This window comes from Centroberyx gerrardi, chromosome 10 (genome assembly GCF_048128805.1).
Source record: "Centroberyx gerrardi isolate f3 chromosome 10, fCenGer3.hap1.cur.20231027, whole genome shotgun sequence".
Lineage (NCBI taxonomy): Eukaryota > Metazoa > Chordata > Actinopteri > Beryciformes > Berycidae > Centroberyx > Centroberyx gerrardi.
This window is the reverse complement of record NC_136006.1, coordinates 69403-91496: the sequence shown is the minus strand read 5'-3', so window position 1 is coordinate 91496 and position 22094 is coordinate 69403. Positions and strand designations below refer to the sequence as shown.

The following is a 22094-nucleotide window of genomic DNA, read 5'->3' as shown; positions in this document are numbered from 1 at the left end:
CAGCTCTACCTCTCCTTCCCCCCCTCAGATACACAAATTGATGGGTGCATCTCCGCATGTCTCAAAGACATCAGTGCTTGGATGTCTGTGCACCACCTCAAGCTCAATCTTGACAAAACAGAGCTACTCTTTCTCCCTGGGAAAGATTGCCCTCTCACAGACCTCTCCATCACCATTGACAACACCACTGTGTTGCCCTCTCAGACTGCCAAGAACCTCGGGGTGATCCTGGACAACCAGCTGTCCTGCTCTGCCTACAATGCAGCAACAACCCGCTGCTGTAGGTTCTCCCTCTACAACATCCGCAAAATTCGCCCATTCCTTACGAGGGAAGCGGCACAACTCCTGGTCCAGGCACTTGTCATCTCCTGCCTGGACTCCTGCAGCCTCTTCTGGCCGGGCAACCCTCTGCCATCAGACCTTTACAGCCAATCAGAACGCTGCAGCCCGTCTGGTGTTCAACCAACCAAAATTCTCTCACGTCACTCCCCTCTTCCGGTCGCTTCACTGGCTTCCCATCTCTGCACGCATCAAATTCAAGACACTGGTACTCGCCTACAGAGCAGTACACCAGACTGCCCATCCCTATCTGCAATCTATGGTCAGGTTCCAAACCTTGCCTCGTTCCCTCCACTCCTCCACCCTCGCAGGTCGCCTCGCCCCTCGATCGCTACGTGGGCTCAGAAGTCGCTCATCCCGGTCGCGACTCTTCTCGGTCGCGCCACAATGGTGGAACGAGCTCCGCCCCCTTCTGTCAGAACGGCCGAATCATTGCCCATCTTTTGGCGGAGACACATCTCTTCAGGTTATACCTGGACCTCTCTTGAACTAACCTATCTTCTTACCCTTCTTCTATATTAAGGAAAAAAAAAAAAAAATTCTACGAATGCTACTTATTCCTATTAAAAGGCTTAGCTGATGAAGACTGTGATGCACAGTTGGTTTCGCTACTGTTGACAAAATGTACTTATTGTAAGTCGCTTTGGAGAAAAGCCGTAATGACGTAATGTCATGTACTATATATCCATATCTACCATATATCCACCGTGTAATTACCATATCTACCATATATCCACCATGTAACTACCATATATCCACCATGTAACACCATGTCTACCATATATCCACCGTGTAACTACCATATCTACCATATATATCCACCATGTAACTACCATATCTACCATATCTCCACCATATAACTATCGTAACTACCAAATATCAGCCATATTTACCATATATCCACCATATATCTATCATAAATACCATATCCACACCATATAACTACTAAATATCAGCCATATAACTACCATATCTACCATATACCCACAATATAACTAACTACCAAATATTTTGTCAGTCCAGTCCAGTCCGGTCATGCAGTCCCTGGCTGAGGAGATCCAGAGTTTCTCTCGGACCCGGCTGAGGAGGCAGTGCACCCGTGTGACATCACTCAGTGGTCGCCGCATCATCGAGACCTGGAAGGGTTCTACAGTTACTGTGGTAGAAGACCCCACTCCCCCAGAGAGGATGCTGGGATATGTCCCCGACACTTCCTGGGACCTGCAGGTCGGCATCATCAAGCCTTACTTGCTGCTGGGTGAGTTAATTAACTATCTGACCACCTACTGACCTACTGACCCACCTACCTATCTAATAAACTACCTATCAAACCACACTTAATACTAGGTAGGTTAACTGACTAACTAATTAACTAAATAGCTATCAAACCCAACTAAATACTCAATAGGTTAACTAACTAATGATGCTAATGATAACTAATGAACACCTTGCTGGAAGTATGCAGAGTTCCTGCATGCTTCAAAACATCAACCATTATCCCAGTCCCCAAAAAGCCAAGGATCACAGGTCTCAACGACTACAAACCTGTCGCCCTGACCTCTGTGGTAATGAAGACCTTTGAGCGCCTTGTGCTGACCCACCTCAAGACCATCACAGAACCCACCCTAGACCCACTGCAGTTCGCCTACAGAGCAAACAGGTCTGTAGAGGACACAGTCAACATGGCCCTGCACTACATCATCAAACACCTGGACTGTCCTGGAACATATGCTAGGATCCTGTTTGTGGACTTTAGCTCTGCCTTCAACACCATCATCCCAGCTCTTCTCCAGGACAAGCCCTTCCAGCTCAGCGTGCCTGACTCCACCTGCAGGTGGATCACTGATTTCCTGACAAACAGGAAGCAGCACGTGAGGATGGGGAAGCACATCTCAGATGCCCAGATCAGCAGCACTGGTGCCCCACAAGGCTGTGTACTCTCTCCTCTGCTCTTCTCCCTCTACACCAACAGCTGCACCTCTGCGCATGACTGTGTCAAACTCCGGAAATTTGCAGATGACACAACCCTTTGCTTTGCTTTAAAGACGGTACAGATGGTAGTGGACTTCTGGAAGAGCCCAGCCCCAATCACCCCCCCTCATCCTGGTCGACTCCCCAGTCAACACAGCGGAGCCATTCAGATTCCTGGGCACCATCATTTCCCAGGACCTCAGGTGGGAGCAGAACATTAGCTCCATCATGAAGAAAGCCCAGCAGAGGATGTACTTTCTACGGCAACTGAAGAAATTCAACCTGCTGCAGAAAATGATGGTGCAGTTCTACACAGCCATCATCGAGTCCATCCTCACATCCTCCATCACCATCTGGTTTGCTGCTTCTACTGCCAGGGACAAGGTTAGGGTTAGGTCCAGGCTGCAGGGACAAGTCCAGGCTGCAGCGGATCATCCGCTCTGCAGAGAAGGTGATCGGCTGCAACCTGTCTTCTCTCCAGGACCTGTACGCCTCCAGGACCAGGCAGCGGGCAGAGAAGATCATGGCTGACCCTTCTCACCCCGGTCATCTCGTCTTTGAGAGACTCCCCTCTGGCAAGAGACTGCGGTCTATCAAGACCAGAACCTCATGACACCACAACAGTTTCTTCCCCATGGCAGTGGGGCTTACAAACAATCCCCACCTTCCACTGACTCTCTGAGCACAATTCCACACAAATTGCACATCTGTAAATACATAGTCATATCTATCGTATTTGTATTCCCTGTACAGTAACACTATTTATTCATTTTTGGGACTTGGTCAAATGCAACTTGCCACTGAGCCCTTGTAAAAAGCCCCTCGCTGACCCACTTAGTCACCACATTTATTGTATATACTGTATTTTTTTTTTTTTTCAGGAATCTCTTCTTTTTTCTTCTTTGTATCTGATAGTTGATATTTAAATTCTATTTGTAAAGCTTGATTGCTGCTTGTTTGTCTGTCTAAATGTCTGTATATTGCACTGATAAATAAATTACCTTGACTACCTACCAACTAGCTATCAAATCCTATTTCATACTAGGTTGGTTTATTGTTTAATTAATTATACTTAATAGTCAAGCCAACTTAATTTATTTATAATACTAGGTAGGTTAAAAAATAACTGACTAGCTATTAATCCCTACTTACAACTGGGTGAGTAAACTGAGTAAGTACCAAACTAGCTAACTAGTCATCAAATCCTATTTACTGATAGGTTAACTAACCAACTGACTAATCTCCTAAACTGGCTGGTGTGTGTGTGTGTGTGTGTGTGTGTGTGTGTGTGGTGTGGTGTGGTGTGTGTGTGTGTAGGTTCCCAGGATGCTGCCCATGACTTTGGAACTCTGAGAAAATACAAGGTAAGACTCTTACCATACTGAAAACTAAAATATACGAGCACATTAAAACAAACTAGTACTAAAAACATACTAGTGATAAAGACACACTCTGGATCTTATTATCACTCGGGGACTCTCAATAAATATCTATTACTGGCATTGCTGTTTCTGATCATTATTGTGCACTGTTTAATGTTAAAGGAATAGTTCACCCTCCATGCCAGTAGAAACTTGGTAAAGTTTGTTAGTCCGTACAACAGTCCCGGAGATCCCTGGAAGAAGTACGTTGCCACTTTCTCCAAAACAACTGAAGTTGCCGATGACCTGTCTTCAGACTTCAATAAATAACAAAAAATAACCACAAAATAGCTCCTTCTATAATTAGTTCTAAAACATACTAGTAATACAAACATACTAGTACACTGCTCATTGAAACATATTAGTATGAATACTGAATACTCTTGGAGATAGTCTGTACAACCAGTCTACTACTGTTGGCTACTGGGAGTACTGAACAGTACTTTATTTCACTCCTCCTCTCCTCTCCTCTCCTCTCCTCTCTCCTCTCCCCCTCTCTCCTCTCCTCTCCTCTCCTCTCCTCTCCTCTCCTCTCCTCTCCTCTCCTCAGGTGTCTCATATTCTGAATGTGGCCTATGGAGTGGAGAATGCTTTTCCTGACTTATTCATCTATAAGACTGTCAGCATCCTGGATCATCCAGACACTGAACTAATGCTTCATATCAAAGACTGTTCTGACTTCATCCAGCAGGCTCATAAAGAGGTAAAACGTGTGTGTGTGTGTGTGTGTGTGTGTGTGTGTGTGTGTGTGTGTGTGTGTCTTTGTGCCTGTGTGTGTGTGTGTGTGTGTGTGTGTTAACCTTATGTATTAAGCTGGGTTTTCCATTGGATGTGAATGAAGGAGACATGGCCCAGATCTAATAACATGGTGCAGAAGGAGGTGCAGCACAAACACAAGTCCAGGTTCAATAAGACCAGGTTCTCACCCATCATATTCAGAGCGGTTTGTCTGAACTCTGCAGTGTTTCCTCCTTTAGTTTGCTTCATTTGTACAGGTGAGAACAATGCCATCTGAACTCTGGTGGCACCAAATAACGAGATGAGAGACCAGCAACGAGACGCCTGAAAAAGTGGTTCATTAGGAGTGTGAATGTAATCTAATTAACTACAGGAAACAACCATCAAATGCAAGGGTTTATGGGTAGAAGGAGATGGATGCAGTTCCTCGTGTTTGGAAGGCCTAGCAGAACAAAATGAGTCTGGACTGATGCTCATATTGATCTATTTCTTCAAGTGTTTTTAACTGGTGTGAACACCAGAGAAGAAGAGACATACAAGTCCATCGTGCTTAGCTAAAATTACAGGGACTGAATTGGAATATGTTTTGACCCCCCACCCGTCCGTCGCCTGGTGGGATGACAGACTACCAAAACTCTGTCTAATAAATGAGCTACTTGTGAGTCATGTGATGTGATGTTAATCTAAAGGAAGCAAACACAAAAAGCAGACCAACACCAAATTTTTCACTTTGGTTTAGACCAAATCTCAGCCTTAGTCCTGCAAGGTATTTAATACGACCAGGCAAATGAACACAGAACAGAAAATACTGGGAGCTAGAGAGTCACACAGTGTAGAGAGCAGCCATGTGCCACGGAGGGCTGAGAGTCTGCAGGTTTTCATAAAGTTTGAAGGCAAACATGCGGCTGCAGCGACAGCAGGTCCGCCGCGAAAAAAAACACACCAAGAGTCGTGTATGGAAATACTTTGCGTTTGAGAATGATCAGGGATTAGTAATAGATTCGCAAAAACCAGTTTGCAAACGGTGCCACTGAACTTTTCAGATGAAAGGAGGAACCACTTCAAACTTATCAAAGACAGGCATCCAGATTTACACAAAGAATTCAAGGTGAGTGAGTTTCAATATATTCAAAATGTTCTTATCCTGAAATGTTAGCGTTATTTTTGTTTGCGACAGCTGGCATCTGTTGTAGATGTTTGCAATGGCTAAACACTAAGGCTAACATTATCTTGTTTAGGCTAACGTAGCGATAGCTCATAGTAGGCTACAGTCATCACCGTTCAGTCTGTCATCAAAATATAACGTTAACTTTTTAAATACATATTTCCACACTAATGGTCTGTCACCATGTTAGTCAACTTAAACTACTGCTTGCCATACCTGCCACACACTCTTATCCTTAAAGACATCCATCCACTGTATCTCTCTCTGTGTGTGTGTGTGTGTGTGTGTGTGTGTGTGTGTGTGTTAGTACATTGTGTGTGCAGCAGCCTCTGCTGTTTTCTTTGAGCTATACCTGATAACTGAAATCTCCTCATTTTCTTTTCACAGTATCAGCCAGAGGAGGATGTCAGCAGGAGAGACAGGAGCAAAGTAGGCAAAGTCAGTCAATGTTTTATTTATTATGGCTTTTTTCCATTAATTTTTTTGTTTAAAAGAATGTTTTGTCTATTTAATGTTAATAGTTGTTTCTTGTTATTTATTACTTGAAGGCTACATGCCACTGTCGTTTGCTTTTTGTAATGTTCAGTTTGGAGTGTATGTTGAAGTACATGGGATTTATTTATTTATTCATTTTTTACCGTGGTATCGAATTGGGTATCAAGAATCATGGAATTTCAATGGTATTGGTATCGACTACCAATTTTCTGGTATCGTGACATCCCTACTTCTTAATAGCATGGTTATTTATGTATTTATTTATTTTGAACTTTTTTTATTTTGTGTTTTTTGAACATACAAATGCAGGATGTTTGTTGACAAAGGGCCTTATAAACACAAACGAAAAAAAAAGAAAAAAAAAGCTGGGCTCTCTGTGTTGGTCTGTGTTGTGGAGTTAGGATGTTAGGATGTAATGCAGTATTCACCCCAAGGAGATACTAGACTGCGTTGAGATTGGACATGTGAGCATGTGTATATTTACTGCTGCTACTCCACTCCAATTATGCAGATCCCTCAGCACCTAAAATAGCTAGTGCACTTGCTCTTTAATGTGAAAGGTGTCTTCTGACATCTAGCAGCTTTCTTGTTGGCAGATGTAATTCTAATAAAGAAATAAAATTTTGCTCAACATTTTTTTGGTTTTTTGATCATATCCCATTCACTGTGACAAGCTAATGTGTTATTTCCATCCATCCATCCATTTTCTAGTCACTTATCCAGGTCAGGGTCGTGATAGCAACAGGCCAAGCAGAGCAGCCTAGACCTTTTCTGCTGCAGCTTCCTCCAGCTCCTCAAGGGGGATCACCAGGTGCTCCCAGGCATGCTGGGATATGTAGTCCCTCCAGTGTGTCCCACCTCAACCGGCTGTTGGAGGAGCAGGGGCTCGATACCAAGATCCTCTTGGATCACTGAACTGAGGCCAGCCACCCTGCAGAGGAACCTCTTCTGGTATCCGTGATCTCATTCTTTCGATCACTACCCAGAGCTCCTGACCATAGCTGAAGGTTGGAACAAATGGTCCAATACAACACCTGCATTACTGCAGGCGATGCACCTAATTGGTGGTCAATCTCACGATCCTTCTCACCCTCACTGGTGAGTAAGACCCCAAAATACCTGAACTCCTCCACTTGATGCAGCTGCTCCAGCTCACCTGGATGGGACAAGCCTCCTTTTCCCTCCTTTTTTCCTCACGCAGCTGCAAACCGCTCCAGTTCCCTTCAGAGATCACAGTGTGCTGAAGCCAGAAGGACAACATCATCCTCAAACAGTAGAGATCCTCCCTGATGTCACTGAACTGGACTCTCTGCAGACCAGCAGCATCTTGTTGGAGTCTGATGCCTTGAAGCAGCAACAATACAAACCATCTGTCAGTGAACAGGGACTGAACGGCTCTGAACTGGTCTACCACCTTTCTTTCACCAACTCTCTCCATCCTTTCTCTCTCATCCACCTGTTCCATGATTCCAAGTTCTTCCAATATCAGGAGGCCATCCACAAGTATTGGGAAGATCTTCTCACCTGTACTCAAGCTTAACCTCAGCTGTGGCAGGTAAGGGCATTTGGCCCAGATGTCTTTTGTCTTCAGTTGCTTCATCTCGGACAGCTCCAGAGAGTAATCGTGGTCAAAGTAGATCGCTTGGTTTGAAATATTGTCTTCCTCTAGCATCAGGCTTTGGTTTAGCTATGAGGGCTGTGTGTGCCCTCTCCAGCTCTGGTAATGTCTATAATACAGTGGAGAGCAATTATTGCTCTCCAAGCAATTATAGTATGGAACAGCAACAAATGCAAATATAGCCGCAAACAGCGATTGTGGTGTCCTAGCACACTTTGAAAAGACAGACAGACAAAACATTACAGAAGGACACAGAGATGATTGAACACACAGTTTATTAGTTATGGCTAATTTTGTGTTGCCCATGACTTCTGTGAAGTTTATTATTTCATTGCAACCACATTTTCCTAAATGATGTTACGACCCCTAAATATTGTCTAGGGTACCAAGGGGGTAACATAAACTAAGTCCAAGAAAAAGGGAGCAAAACAAGAATAAAGTGAACAAAAGACAATTTATTTTACAAAAGGCTCGATCAGTAGGTCAAGGAAGCTTTAAAAGGCTTCAGGGTGGCCAAGGCCAAAATAATAAACAAAATACCCAAGCTGCCTAGAAATAAAATAACTAAACTGGGTAAACCAAAAGTACAATTTTAAACTCCCTAACTGACCAAAATATGAGAAAAAAGGGGGAGTAAAACAAATGGCAGCTCATTTTCTGCTTAGAAACTTATCTTCCCTTAGCTTCCCCTAGCCTCTTAAAAGTGCCGCCTATGCCGCTACCGCCGGCGCCCGGGTCCTGCTGCCACTTCAATTAACCTAAGCTGAGTATTTAACGTTTGATATTGGCTCTTATGATGTTGCAAGTTTATCCATTTACAATGATTGCATTCATACTAATATGAACCATTAATGGGTGGTTGGCTGAGATAAATTTTTATTCAGGTTATTCTGTATTACCCACTGAGCGATTTTATGTCGATTAGCCGTGTAAGACATAACTGTGTAAGCATTGTTATTATGCTCTTTGTTATGTACTGCATGGTTCAGATTGCCAGGATCCCGGGCTATATGAGAGCTACGCATAGACATGTTGATGACGTCTAGTGCTCAGCAGGTAGAGAGCGTATTCTGGCATATGCATGAAATGCTGTCATGCTGCTGGCTGCAACTCAGTGAAAGCATGCCCTCGGGCTCATTAAGTGTCGTAGATATTTCCCTTATTCAAGATATGGCAAGTGCATATCTTGCCATATGTCATCAGACATATCTACCTGTCATCAGGTAGGTAGGTAGGTAGGTAAGCCATTGGCCAAGCTAGCCCAGGCACACATTCAGAGTTTGATCGCTAGATGATAAGTCATCTGGCCAAGCTGGCCCAGGCTCCCAAAACAAGGTGGTTCTACTGTTCCATATGGATCATGGTTAATCACATTAATCAATTCACACATGGCTTTACAGAAATCATCTTGAGAGTCACACTTGTCTTTAGTTTGATGAAGATTGATCAAACTATCTTGAACATATCACATTGTCAATTTATTAAGATAAGATAAGATAGCACTTTATTAATCCCCTTGGGGAAATGCAGGTGCCGGTTAGGGTTTAGGGTTAGGGTTAGGTTAGAACAGTTCCAAGGAAAATAGTCAGGAGTTATGGTTGGCTGGCACAGGGGTCGCTGATGCTGTTGAACAGTCCAATGGCCGCCGGCACAAAGGAACGTCTGAGGCGCTCTGTCCTGCAGCGTGGGGGGAGGAGCCTGTGGCTGAAGCTGCTCTTCATCAGCCTCAGCTTGTCATAGAGCGGGTTGGGGGGGGGGGGGGGGGGGGGGTCCAGCCTTCCTCACCAGCTTATTCAGTCTGTTAAACTATTTGCAGCGACACACTTCAATTTCCCATATGCTCAGTTTTCAAGATATCATTAACATTTTTTGGCTGTTTACTAATTAAGGTATGACAATTTCAAAAATCACATTGTTTTTTCCTGTAACGTACGGTTTAGGAGGACAACACTGTGGGATCACAATGAGTTTTTGCTATAAACTGAGGGGGGCGACTTCAGAAAATTTCTCTAGGACATACGGCTGACCTCCTCCCCCTCCTCTCCTCTCCTCCTCCTCTCCTCTCCTCTCCTCTCCTCCTCCTCTCCTCTCCTCCTCTCCTCTCCTCTCCTCTCCTCTCCTCCTCTCCTCTCCTCCTCTCCTCTCCTCTCCTCTCCTCCTCTCCTCTACTCCCCTTCTTTCAGTATTGAATAATATATGTGTAGTTTTGCTCATGTATAATTGAACTGTGCAGAGATCAGATCTCACTGTCATACAAGCTTTTAGTGAAGCCTGCAGCTCACCTTAACATGAAACCACACACGCACGCACGCACGCACGCACCCGCGCGCGCGCGCACGCACACACACACACACACACACACAGACACACACACACACACAATGTAATCATAGACCCTACAGCTTAGGGGAATGTGTTTTGTGTGTGTGTGTGTGTGTCCTATTGGCTGATGCAGTAACTCCAGCCCTGATAATCAAACTGTGAAGCTTTTAGTTTGAAATGCCGTGTCAGTTTACCAGATCTTCCTCTAACATGCAGTTTTCCTGGAGCAGAGCTATAGAAACATTTTGGTAAATTTGACAACACTCCCTTCTGTTCGGCGGGTCTCTGGAGCCCTCTAGTGTTCCAACAGCAGAACTTCACTTCAGGTGACAAACTATTTGTCAAAAATGGGTTAGGTTGGTTTCCTTTCACTGACACCCAAAAACCATCTGGGACAAAGTGATGGACTGTCTAGGTTCAACATATTTCAGGAATATAAAACCAGTATAAATGATCACTGTCACTGAACAGACGAAGACCATTGAAAAAGGGGGAAGTTCTGCAAATCAGTGGGGAATAATCACACCTACTCATTAAAAAGAAGGGTCAGTCTGCACAAAAAACAACACTACAGTAGAGTATTATTATATTATTAATATTATTAGCATATAGTATTATATTAGCCTTGCCAGGGTTCAACAGGAAAATAAGTCCACCAGAGCATCTAACATTGTTCAACTGGCACAGGATGAGTATTAAACAGAGGGAACAATGTCTATGATAAAATATATGACCCAACAAAGTCTCAACATCATGTTATTAAATCCTATTTCCATATCCAATAATAGATGTGATGATTTCCATATCCAAAAGCACAAAGAGCTACACAGGCGAAGAGTTGATAAATGTGTGAAGCGTCTCCTGCCTATAGGATGGATCGATGCTGCATGCTGTGTTTTTATAACAGAGGCAGAGAAATCGCTGTCAAATGAAACTCTGGACGCTCAAAAGTCAGGGAATTCCCATCTTGACTTCTTGCCACTGTAATTTTCCATTTCTCCTGTAAGTTCTGGAAGAATCACTGGCCTGGGATGTTGATCAGGACTGGGTTTAGGTACAGGTGGGCTGGGCTGCCCTAGGTTTTTAAGATTATTTTGGCCATTTTTGTTTTTCTTAGATAGTTCATTACAATTACAATTTCCCATTTGGCAGACGCTTTTATCCAAAGTGACGTACACATGAGACTTTAATACAACACAAGCAAGGATCTAGTCAGGAGAGAATGACAGTAAGTGCCATAAAACTAAGATCTAGTTCATAGTTCTAGTTCATAGTTTACAGAGACAGAAAGGATTTTGGGTGGGGGGTGATGACATGTGACAAAGGTCCCAGGCCAGTGTGGATTCAGCTGAGCTCAGCGCAGATGGTTTCCTTTTCTGTCAACTTTTTGTTCTTGTTTTGTGGTCAAATGTGTTTCTTCCACACCTCTTTCCAAGTCTGAGCTGCTTCATGTCAACACTGATCCTGGTTCAGATCTGGTTCATGTAAGCACTCACCATCCTACAAACCTGTTTCCATGGTGATGTTTTGATATGGTGACACACATGACCACCTGTCCCAGAATAAGACCAGAACCAGGATACGAGCAACTATTCTACCTGGTTTTGCCATGGAGACACAATCACTGTCTCTTCCTTGTTAGAGTTATGAAATCAAACAAACACTAATCCCCTCCCTCTTTCCCTCAGAAAGGCGTGGTATTGGTCCACTGCAACTCTGGCGTGTCGCGGGCAGCGGCTGTGGTTATTGGCTATCTGATGTCATGTGATGGCCAGCCCTTTGACACTGCCTTCTCATTGGTTAAGACAGCTCGGCCCACCTCCTGCCCCAACCCTGGCTTCCTGGAACAACTGAGGAACTACAAAACACCAACGATAAATGGATCCAAACACTAGAGAGAGAGAGAGAGAGAAAGAGAGAGAGAGAGAGAGAGAGAGAGAGAGAGAAAGGAGTGAATGTGAATGGACTTGAACACTAGACAGAAGAGAAAGAGCAAGAGAAGGAGAAAGAGAGAGAAGTGGGAAGCTGGGAATATACTGGGGATGACAGTGTAAAGACAGAGAGATGTTTGCTCTAACTTTCCATTGTTACTAGTGCTAGCGTACATAGAAATGCCATAAAATCATCTTTGAAGAATAAAGGAGAATAAAAGAGAATGAGGTCTTCATGTCCTCAGGGTCCTGCAGATTCCTCCTGTGGCTCCATCATCAGCAGCAGGTTTAAAACGTCCTGACTGGAGCCAGAAGGTTTGTGCAGGAAACTGACGATGAGGTAGAGCTACTAACCTGACAGACTGCTGATGTGTGGACAGTCCGACCAATCACAGTGCACCTTACTGCCATCCATGAAATAGAAGAGCTGGAAGACATAGATACATTTATTTAGGCCAAGCAGCCTGTTGTTTTGGTATGTGTTCTTTTTAGCTTTCTTTCTTTCTTTCTTTCTTTCTTTCTTCATACAAACAATCTTCCTGATGATTAGGTTAGGGTTAACCCTAACACTATAGTGTTAGGGTTAACCCTAACCCTGGTTAACCCTAACACTATAGCAACTGTTCAAACATGAAAAATCCATCACAAATCAGCCATATGTGCTGCAGGTGTGCAGTTTTCTGAGAGGAATCCTTTGTTCACTGCTCCGTAGTGGAAATAATAAAGTTCATCACTGTTTCTTTTTTTCATAAACTAAAACTAATGCAGTCAAACTGCTTTTACACAACTTTTTTTACTTTAAAAGTTACATAAAGTTTTATAAATTCCATAAATTGAGCCCACAGTGACTATATTAAGTAAATCGAACACAGGCATTTTAACTTTTGGCCCAATATTTGCCCAACATCAATGAAAATAAATGACAAAATCCCCATCAACACCTGGATGAGGTGTGAATTTCTTTTATCTGCACTGACGTTTTAGTAAAGTCTCAAACTTTTCACTACTTTAGACAAATGCATTATAATTTGCATATCATGCCAAAACACGAGGCTCTTGAAAGGCTGAGCAGATTTGATTTCTCTACACCAACATCTGATCTTCAATGGCTTCTTTATCAATCGTTCACTCAGGTAAAAAAAATAAGTTACGTTTTTCAGTCTGAAATTTTGTACGTTTCATCTACCAAGACAGAAAATATTTTCTATTTTTTACATGAAGATTGGACATCGAGTAAGCAGCAATTTACTGTGGCTGTGTACAGTACAGACCATTTACAGTCAATGACAGTTTTATTTGGGCAAGTCTAATGATGCTCTGTAGTGACTTTCACGTAATTTGTGCAAAGTATGTGGGACTAGTTAGATTCAGTTTTACAGTTTTTAATAAAAACAGAGTGGTGGACTTCATAATTTAGTATAGGTACCAGTGTATGAAAGTTTTGTCTTGTTTGGGCCGATAACCTCAGAAAATGACAGAGCTGTAGCATGGATTGCTGATTTTTTGTGATTTTTTTTAAGTTTTAAACTTTAGACTGCTGCTGTAGCGCCACCATCTGGACTATTTGCCCCAGACTTTAATGAGTGCCGTTTGGCATGAGACTGGAGCTATGTGCCAAGTTTGGCGATTTTTCATGCATGGGAAGGCAGTTTTAGTAAGAAAGAAAGATAGAATAATAATAATAAATATAGCCGCAGGTGGCCATGATGGGGTCCAAGCACCTGATGACCTCTAGGGTAAATGTGTCATGTAGACACCAAATGTTGCACATTTCCTCAGAGTTGATACCTGCACAAGTGCACCAAATTTGGTTAAGATAGCACAAGGCGTTCATGAGTTATGGCTCATTTTGTAATGACGATATGGAGTACAAGAAATCTTTTGATAACTTTTAATCACGGGAGTCCAGAGATCATGCATACCAATTTTGGAGATGATTGCCTCAATGGTCTAGCAGGAGTTTGCAAAAATATTTTTTTGAGAAAATTCAAAATGGCGGAAAGTGTAATATGGCGGCAATGGGCGGGGCCTAAGTAAACTATGTGGCATCACCCAAGGAATACAAACCCTAACCCTACAGAATTTTGTTTCTATGATGTATAGTTGCTGAGTTATGGGCATTTAAAATTTAAAATGTTGCTGTAGCGCCCCCTATGGGTGAAATGACAGCAAATTCTGGCTTGTATCTCAGAGTAGAAATCTGCACAATTGTATTACATTTCGTGAGGCTAGCACAATGCACTCATGAGTTCTGGCAATTTTTGTAAAATAGACCCTGCCCACAACCTTTGACTAAACTTTGGAAGCCAATTATATTAGAACGGTAAGGAATATAAAAAATATTTTAATAACTTTTAGTCAGGGGTGTCCAGAGATGAAGCACACCAAATTTGAAGATGATTGCCTCAACGGTCTAGGAGGAGTTTGCAAAAATAGGTTTTTGAGAAAATTCTAAATGGTGGAAAATCTAGTCAGACGGAAATGGGCGGGGCCTATATGGATAGATGCATGATGACCCAGGGAATCCAGGGGGGAAAGAATTTTGATTCTATGACATACAGGTCAGATGTTATGGACCAAAACGTGAAATGGCTTGTTATAGCGCCACCATCAGGTCGATAGGTGTAATTTTTTTTACCTGAATAGTGGTTCAGATTTCCAACCTATCTGGAAAGTTTGGCTGCTGTGGGGCTTATGGTTTCTGAGCTCCAGATACTTTTAGGGAAGAAGTGGAGCTGCTGCCGGCCCCTAAAAATAGAGTTATGGCACAGAATGACTGAATGATTCTGTGAACTGTAGCAGTAAAAAATTCTAAATTTCCACTGATAAAATCTTACATCCAACTAGATTATCATTAAGACCATCATCCAGGTTATCTATGATAAAACAAATTTGTTTTTTAGAATTTTTGATTAAACTACACAGAAGATATATGCAAATGAAGCAGTTGCAGGCTGCCATTTTGACAAAATAAGTTAAATCTACTTTTTTTTTCATTGCCTCATTTGGTCAAGCAGATTCCACAGCAATGACCATTAAGAGCAGCAGGGAAACCATGGCAACAAAGGTCATGAGGTTGAGTCCTGGGTGGTGCGACCACAGTGACCCTGATACAGCTGCATGGTTAGGGTTATTTAGACCCAACAGGTTCCATTTCTCCTCCTTTCTCCTCCTTTTATCCCTCTCTAACTCATGACTAAATGGCTATGCTGTTCCCAGCTGCAATATTGCTGGTAGTAGCTATCATTTATATATATATATACATATATATATATAAACCCACTAACCCTAACCCATATATATATATATATATATATATATATATGTATTTATTTATCTAACCTCAACAGGAAATCCCATTGAGAACAAGTGTGACCTGGCCTAGAGGCCTAGAGGCCAAGAAGCAGGACTAATAATAATAAACATTTAAAGACAAACGGCACACAAGTGACAAACATAAAACAATGAATTTCAAAACATGAAATTAAAATATAACCTGCCAAGTGACACATAATGTAATGTGATTAAAAAAAAAAATTTTTTTAAAAATCACCTGAAACAAGAACAGCATTCAGTGACAATGCCCATTCATTTACTTTTAAAATCAGGCAATGACATTAAAGAGTATTCTGCAGCAAAATCTTCTGTACGAACACTCGGCATCTAACTTGGTATTCTATTTGATCTAAGATTTTCCTTGTGTGTGTCAATAGAAATTTAGAAATTAATGTACATAAGCAATTTGCCAAGGATTGCCAAATATACCAATGTTGCATCATACATGCAGCAAGTGACGTCCAACCAACCAAACTATAAATTACACAATGATGTAACCTGGATTTGTAATGAATCTCCGAGCAGCATGGGATAGGGAGTCAAGTTTGGACAAAGCAGATGGATGGTAATTCTATGTAAACCAGCTGTTCACATGAAGCCACAGAGAAACATGACTTAAACCTGAAAAAGCTCGTGTGAACTTCAGTTTCTTGGACAGACACTCTACAAGTTGTTTAATAAATATTTATACCTATTTACACATTCAATATAAATACCTTTTATGTATTAATCACTGATTTCTGACTTCTGTTGATTGTGAGGTTACAAACCTTTGTACAGCTGGTGGTGAAACCATGGCCTTTGTCTTATTTACATTTAAAAGCAATTTTCAATCTAAAAGAGCTGGTTGCAAGATTTTGCAAAGGGAGCACATGAAAACACACTTGTTTCATCAGCATACAGATGGTACATACTGTCATACTGTCAAAAAATATCAACATGAATAAGAAAAAGCAGAGGACCAAGGATTGATCCCGTGCTTCATGAACTGTGAATAGATTGGCCTTACAAAAACAAAAAAACAAAATATCTCCACCAGCTACAGAGAGCTGCTGGCCGCTGGCTAACAACCTTGGGATTGAATTAAACTTATTTCACTTGTTTCACTTGTTTCACTTTAAGTTTTTTTTATCCTAAAACTATTGTAGTAATGAATTCATAGCAGGAGCCAGAATAGACACAGCACACTGATTGGTTGGACTATTCACCATCATGAGTGTCACACTAGAGAGGCAGCAGTTAGGCTCCTCCCTTTACTAGCGAGATTTCCCACAGTTCATTGCACTACGATATGATGATATAAAAGAACTGCGGACATTTGGAATCACATCTGTAATCTATTCTAATAGGAACAATCTGCTTCCTCTTTAATGCAACATGCTAACACAAAATGTGTAAGGCGTGTTAGTAAGGCGTGTTATATCGACATGATGATAGATCACAACAGAACGATTTGTAGTTATTGATTAGACAACAAATCTTTGTATTGCAGTAGGAATAACTTTAGTTGTTATTGATTAGACCATGTAGATTTGTATTGCAGTAGGAATAATGTTACATTTTATTGATTAGACCAGATAGGTTTGTATTGCATTGGGAATAACTTAATTTGTTATTGATTAGGGTTAGATGTTTTATTGTAACTTTTCTTTGTGTTTGTTACAGTTAGAGTCGAAACACGGATGATCTTCCTTAACATATAGAGAGATATGTTGATAATATGTTGATAACGTGATGGAGATGATGATGTTACTCTACTGTTTCTACTGGAATGTGTTTCGTCTTAGCTTGAATAAAACCAGCTTCCCTGTGAGTATCTACTGTTTTCCATTAGAAGAGTGAGAACTTGGTGTTCTTTAATAAAACATGTCACCTAAAACAGCAGAAAACCAGCCACAGTAAACTAAAAACCCCAGACACATAACAAACACTCACACTCCCTTAAACCCCCACCCAACCACTTGCACAAACGGACCAAACAGACCAAACAGACCTGGTTTTTTCAGGTGGCCTAGTGTCTTACCGTGTCTGAAAACACTGACTCCACTGGGATAAGAGGGTTGTGGAAAATTGGCTCCTCCCACGCCTATGGCCCTGGTTCCACACCCCCCACACGTGTACTTACTTACTTACTTACTTTTATTCAACAAAGACAAGAAGCAGGATTACCTTACAGCTTGTTTGTCAAGGATAACACAATAAAGTCACAGACTTATTTCCATTGCGGTCCTTGATATCAGTAGCAAAGATAACACAAGTGCATTTGGCTAGTCAACAACAGTAATCAATACCACAGTACCTACAAATTCTACAAATACAATACAAAATACAATAAGAACAATAAAATAAATAAATAAAATACAATGCCAGGTCACACCATGATTGAGGTATTTTTTCAAGCAACCACTTCCTGACTTTTGTACTAAAGCTAGCTAGATTAGTTGTACTTTTGATGTCATCAGGCTGTCCGTTCCACTCCAGAGCTCCTGAGTATCTAAACGACCGCTGACTAACCATTGTATAAAATCTGACTAAATTAAGATCACCTACACTTGATCTTGTACTATAACTGTGCCTCTCCCTGACATGGGAAAAATAGTTTGCTAGATAATTTGGAGCCCTGTTGTTAATTATTCTATGGACCATGTTGAGCTTGAGCTGAGTTCCTCTTGATTCCACAGGGAGCCAGTTGAGGACTTGAAACTGGCTTCTTCCTACATGATCCCATGGATGTAAGCCTAAAACCACTCTAACCAATTTATTTTGGGATATCTGTAATTTCTTTTGTCATGTCTTTGATAAATCCACCATCCAGGAACTGCTGACGTAATCAAAGTGCACCAGACTTGATGCTAAAAGCTTTAAACAATACCTTACCAAGAATTGAGCCTGTCTAGCTAGAAACTTTGTTCTGGCATTAACTTTTTCAAGCACCTTCATAGCCATACTAATACCCCCTACACTATTATACAACCAACAGCCAAGATATTTAACAGATGTTCTAGGTGAAATAATATCCTCTCCTATCGTTACCATTAACTCAGGTGATTTATGCAGTTTAGGTTGTAAAGGCAAAGTTTTACTTCACCTGTTGTGGGTCTAAATAAAGAAGCAAAGGTTCAAGAGTCTTCCGTGGATTCTTTATTCATACATGCATGGTTCAGTTCAATGTACCAAACAAGTACCAAAGAAGTGACAAAGACAGGAGTTGAGGATCCATTTATATAGGTTGAAGTAAACAAAACCTTAAATCTTGGCCTATAGCCAAACCCACTTGGCTCAAAACCAACCCACCAGTTTGGACTTCTAACTGCGTGTCCACCTATAGAAACACTCAAAACCACACATAACCATATATAGTGAACATGCATGCATTCAAGCACTGATTACATCATTGTGGTAAGTAGGACAAAGGGCACTCCACTTTGCAGGACAAAGGGAAGAAAGAACAGAGTGTACTATCCATTTAAAAAGACACAGTATACATTTTATTTCTTACAAGGTTTAGAACCAAATAAAATTGACTCAGTTTTGCCTAAATGTATAGAGAGCTTATTATCGGAGAGCCATCCATACACTTTAGATAGCTCATTGCCTAGCTGCTCCTGCACATTCTTGATATCCCTGTTTGAAACCATTAATGCTGAATCATCAGCATAAAGAAATAAATTACAATCACAGAAAGCCTTCATGTCATCAACATATAACAGGGACAACAATGGACCCAGGACACTGCCTTGGGGGACACCATTAGTTATAGGTTCTACTTCAGACAATGTGCCTTCAATCTCCAATTTCTGAAAATCCTCTCTCTAAACCCAGATTGCAACTCATAAAAGAGATTCTGATTATTGACATATTCATATATCTGTTCATGCACAACCTTTTCTAATATTTTTGATGTGACACTAAGGATGGAAACTGGTCTGTAATAAGCATTCCTTAGCCAAAGAACCATTTTGAGATCGGACAAAGCACCCTCGAGCCCCTCATAAAAATCGTTTTGATTGGGCGGTCTATAAAATAAATAAATAATAATAAATAAATATTGGTTTTGTTACAGTAGTAAAATCTCACACGGACTGTCGGTCTCAAACAGATTAAAATTAATGTCTGATCTTACATAGAGACAGACACCATTTCTGTTAATTATATTGTAGTTATCAATGCAAACTTCACTATTGCCAATCACTGGAGCTAGCCATGTTTCAGTCAAACATAAAATCCCAACCTGCAACTTGCCAAGCAACAGTCTAATTTCCTCCACCTTCGGCAGTAGACTTCTAATATTTAGATGCATGAAGTACAGACCTTTGCTCCTGAAAGATTTATCAAGAGCAAAAGGTAAGTCGGGATCCTCAAAACGCGAAACTGCCAGATTTCCAGCTCCCCCAACATGCTCTGGATCCCCAATGGAACCACCGGCCATCTCCACCTGGTCTCCCCCACTCACGACATGGCGAGGTAGGTCCCTCTTCCAGGCTTCACCCATTTCCGCTGTCACCACCTCGGCCGGATCAAGAGTGATGTCCCGCGTGTCCAACTGCAATACAACTTGACAGAATCACAACTTCTGTCAAGTTCATGGTGGAAAATCGGTGTGAACCGGTAGATCTGTCACAATTGGACCCGGGCACTGATGGATATCACCGGAGAGCAGCAAGCATAACATGATGATCAGTTTGCCGGCATTGCTGTGATATTTGGTAACAGAGGATTTGGTTGAGAGCCAATAGAAGATGAAGCATCCCCCTATAATTATGCATGTCGCTCGGACATCTAAGAACGGTGGGGGCGTTGGCCTAATCTTTAATTCGAGTTTGAACCTTTCACCAAATCTGAATAATAAACTCTCATCTTGTGAGATTCTCACTATGAGTCCTTCTACTCCAGTTAGCGTCGGCCATAATCACTCTGGTATCCTGCCACTGCCTTTCTACCTAATCATCGTTTATCGCCTCCTGGGCCCTATTCATCTTTTTTAGAAACATTTTCCAGTTTCCTCTCCGACCTTGTAACTCGTGCGGACAACATCTTAATTATCGATGATTTCAATATTCATCTAAATAGTAAAACTGATACACTTATCAAAGCTTTCTCGTCCCTAATTGACACTTTTGGCTTTACTCAGTTGGTTCATGAACAGACCCATTCTAACGGCAATACTCTTGATCTGGTCCTCGCTCGTGGTCTTAACGTTTCAGACTTAGTATTTTTGGCGTATCCACCAGCATTATCAGACCATTACCTCATTAAATTTCAAATTGAACTGCCCTGTTGGCATTCAAATCTAGTTGATACCTACAGCACCCGCCGTATTGATACTTCCACAACTACAAAACTCGCTGATCTCCTACCTAAAACTCTTGCCTCTCTCCCAGAACAAATCGGCTCCCTCGACGATTTCACAGATAATTTTAATTCCATTCTACTTGACTCGCTTGACTCTGTTGTGCCCTTACTCACAAAGACCCGCCGTCTAAAGAAACCAATGGCTTGGTTTACCGACGAAACTCGTGCACAAAAACGGCCATGTAGAAAGCTAGAACGCAAATGGCGCTCATCCAAACTTGAGGTCTTTCGGCTAGCATGGAGCGATAGCCTAATGCAGTGGTTCCCAAACTTTTTCTGTCAGGCCCCCACTTTTAACAGCAGGTTCTCTCAAACTGAATTAGTGTGCAAGAAAAAAACAAATCCTACATATCAAACAATGATTGATGTGTCTCGTCATACTTCCTTTTACCTTTTTATCTGTTGCGGTCGTGTCGTCGGCTGCGTTCACATTGCGGAGCGGTTTCCGCCTGAAATCCGCGACCCGCCTCGTTTTGTAAAAAGTGGCAGAAACGAGGTGGAGCAGAGCGCTCAATTGAAGTGGTATCATTCCGCGCGGATCTTATCTGCTCAAATTGAAGTATTTTCAAGTCTTTGGGCGACCATCCGCCGCGGAGTCGGCGGTGACCGCAGAAACCGCCATAGGAAATAATGCCGTTTTGAGCGGAAACCGCTCCGCAATGTGAACGCAGTGTTGGAGGGTATTATGTCACGCCCCCCCTGTAGTTCCTCTGTTCGCCCCCTAGGGGGCGCGTCCCCCAGTTTGGGAACCTCTGGCCTAATGAATTACAAGCGTAATTCTCTGCTGCTAGGGCCTCCTATTTCTCAGATCAAATTAACACTCTAACTTGGTTAAGGAACTTCTCCCAATATTAGGCCCCTCCCTACTCAACATCATTAACACCTCTCTCTCCTCTGGCGTTGTGCCCTCCTCCTTCAAATCAGCCGTAATTAAACCTCTTCTCAAAAAATCTAACCTTGACCCTGATGTTCTTAATAACTATAGACTAATCTCTAATCTCCCCTTCCTCTCTAAAGTCTTGGAAAGAATAGTTTCTATCCAACTAACTGACTACCTCTTGTGCAATAGGTCTCTCCACAGCACTGAGACTGCTCTCACAAAGGTGGTAAATGACCTACTCCTCGCCTCAGTCTCCGACTCTTCTTCTGTTCTTGTCTTACTTGATTTGAGTGTGGCATTCGATATAGTCGATCATAATATCCTAAACCGCCTAGCGAACTACGTTGGCATCCGCTATCCTGGCTCAATTCCTACTTATCCGACATTGTGTTTCACACAAAAATATTATATCTGAATACTCTAAAGTTAACTTTGGCGTACTGCAGGGCTCTGTGCTAGGACCTTTGGTTTTCACCATTTACATGCTACCTCTTGGTGAAATTTTCCGCAGCTATGGTATTAAATT

General features: G+C 41.9%; 2 protein-coding genes across 2 annotated transcripts in view; both read left to right on the top strand.

Annotated features, from left to right (window-relative positions):
* Positions 1–1374: 1374 nt before the first annotated feature.
* Positions 1375–11964, top strand: dusp19a (dual specificity phosphatase 19a). The gene is made up of 4 exons (XM_071898478.1): positions 1375–1597; positions 3628–3674; positions 4282–4434; positions 11758–11964. The coding sequence occupies exons 1-4, from the start codon at positions 1375–1377 to the stop codon at positions 11962–11964; spliced, it is 630 nt and encodes a 209-aa protein (XP_071754579.1).
* Positions 11965–19732: 7768 nt separating this feature from the next.
* pde1a (phosphodiesterase 1A, calmodulin-dependent) overlaps positions 19733–22094 on the top strand; it is a 59592-nt gene continuing 57230 nt past the window's right edge. The window contains exon 1 of the mRNA XM_071898477.2: positions 19733–19800. Coding sequence (XP_071754578.1) covers positions 19733–19800 — 68 coding nt within the window. The remainder of the gene's footprint in view (positions 19801–22094) is intronic.

Bases quoted from the DNA above. Each gene is read 5' to 3' on its own strand.
- dusp19a (XM_071898478.1), top strand. From the start codon at position 1,375: ATGCAGTCCCTGGCTGAGGAGATCCAGAGTTTCTCTCGGACCCGGCTG. The intron at 1,598-3,627 runs GTGAGTTAATTA...GTGTGTGTGTAG, and splicing joins CAAGCCTTACTTGCTGCTGG to GTTCCCAGGATGCTGCCCAT. The intron at 4,435-11,757 runs GTAAAACGTGTG...TCTTTCCCTCAG, and splicing joins TCCAGCAGGCTCATAAAGAG to AAAGGCGTGGTATTGGTCCA.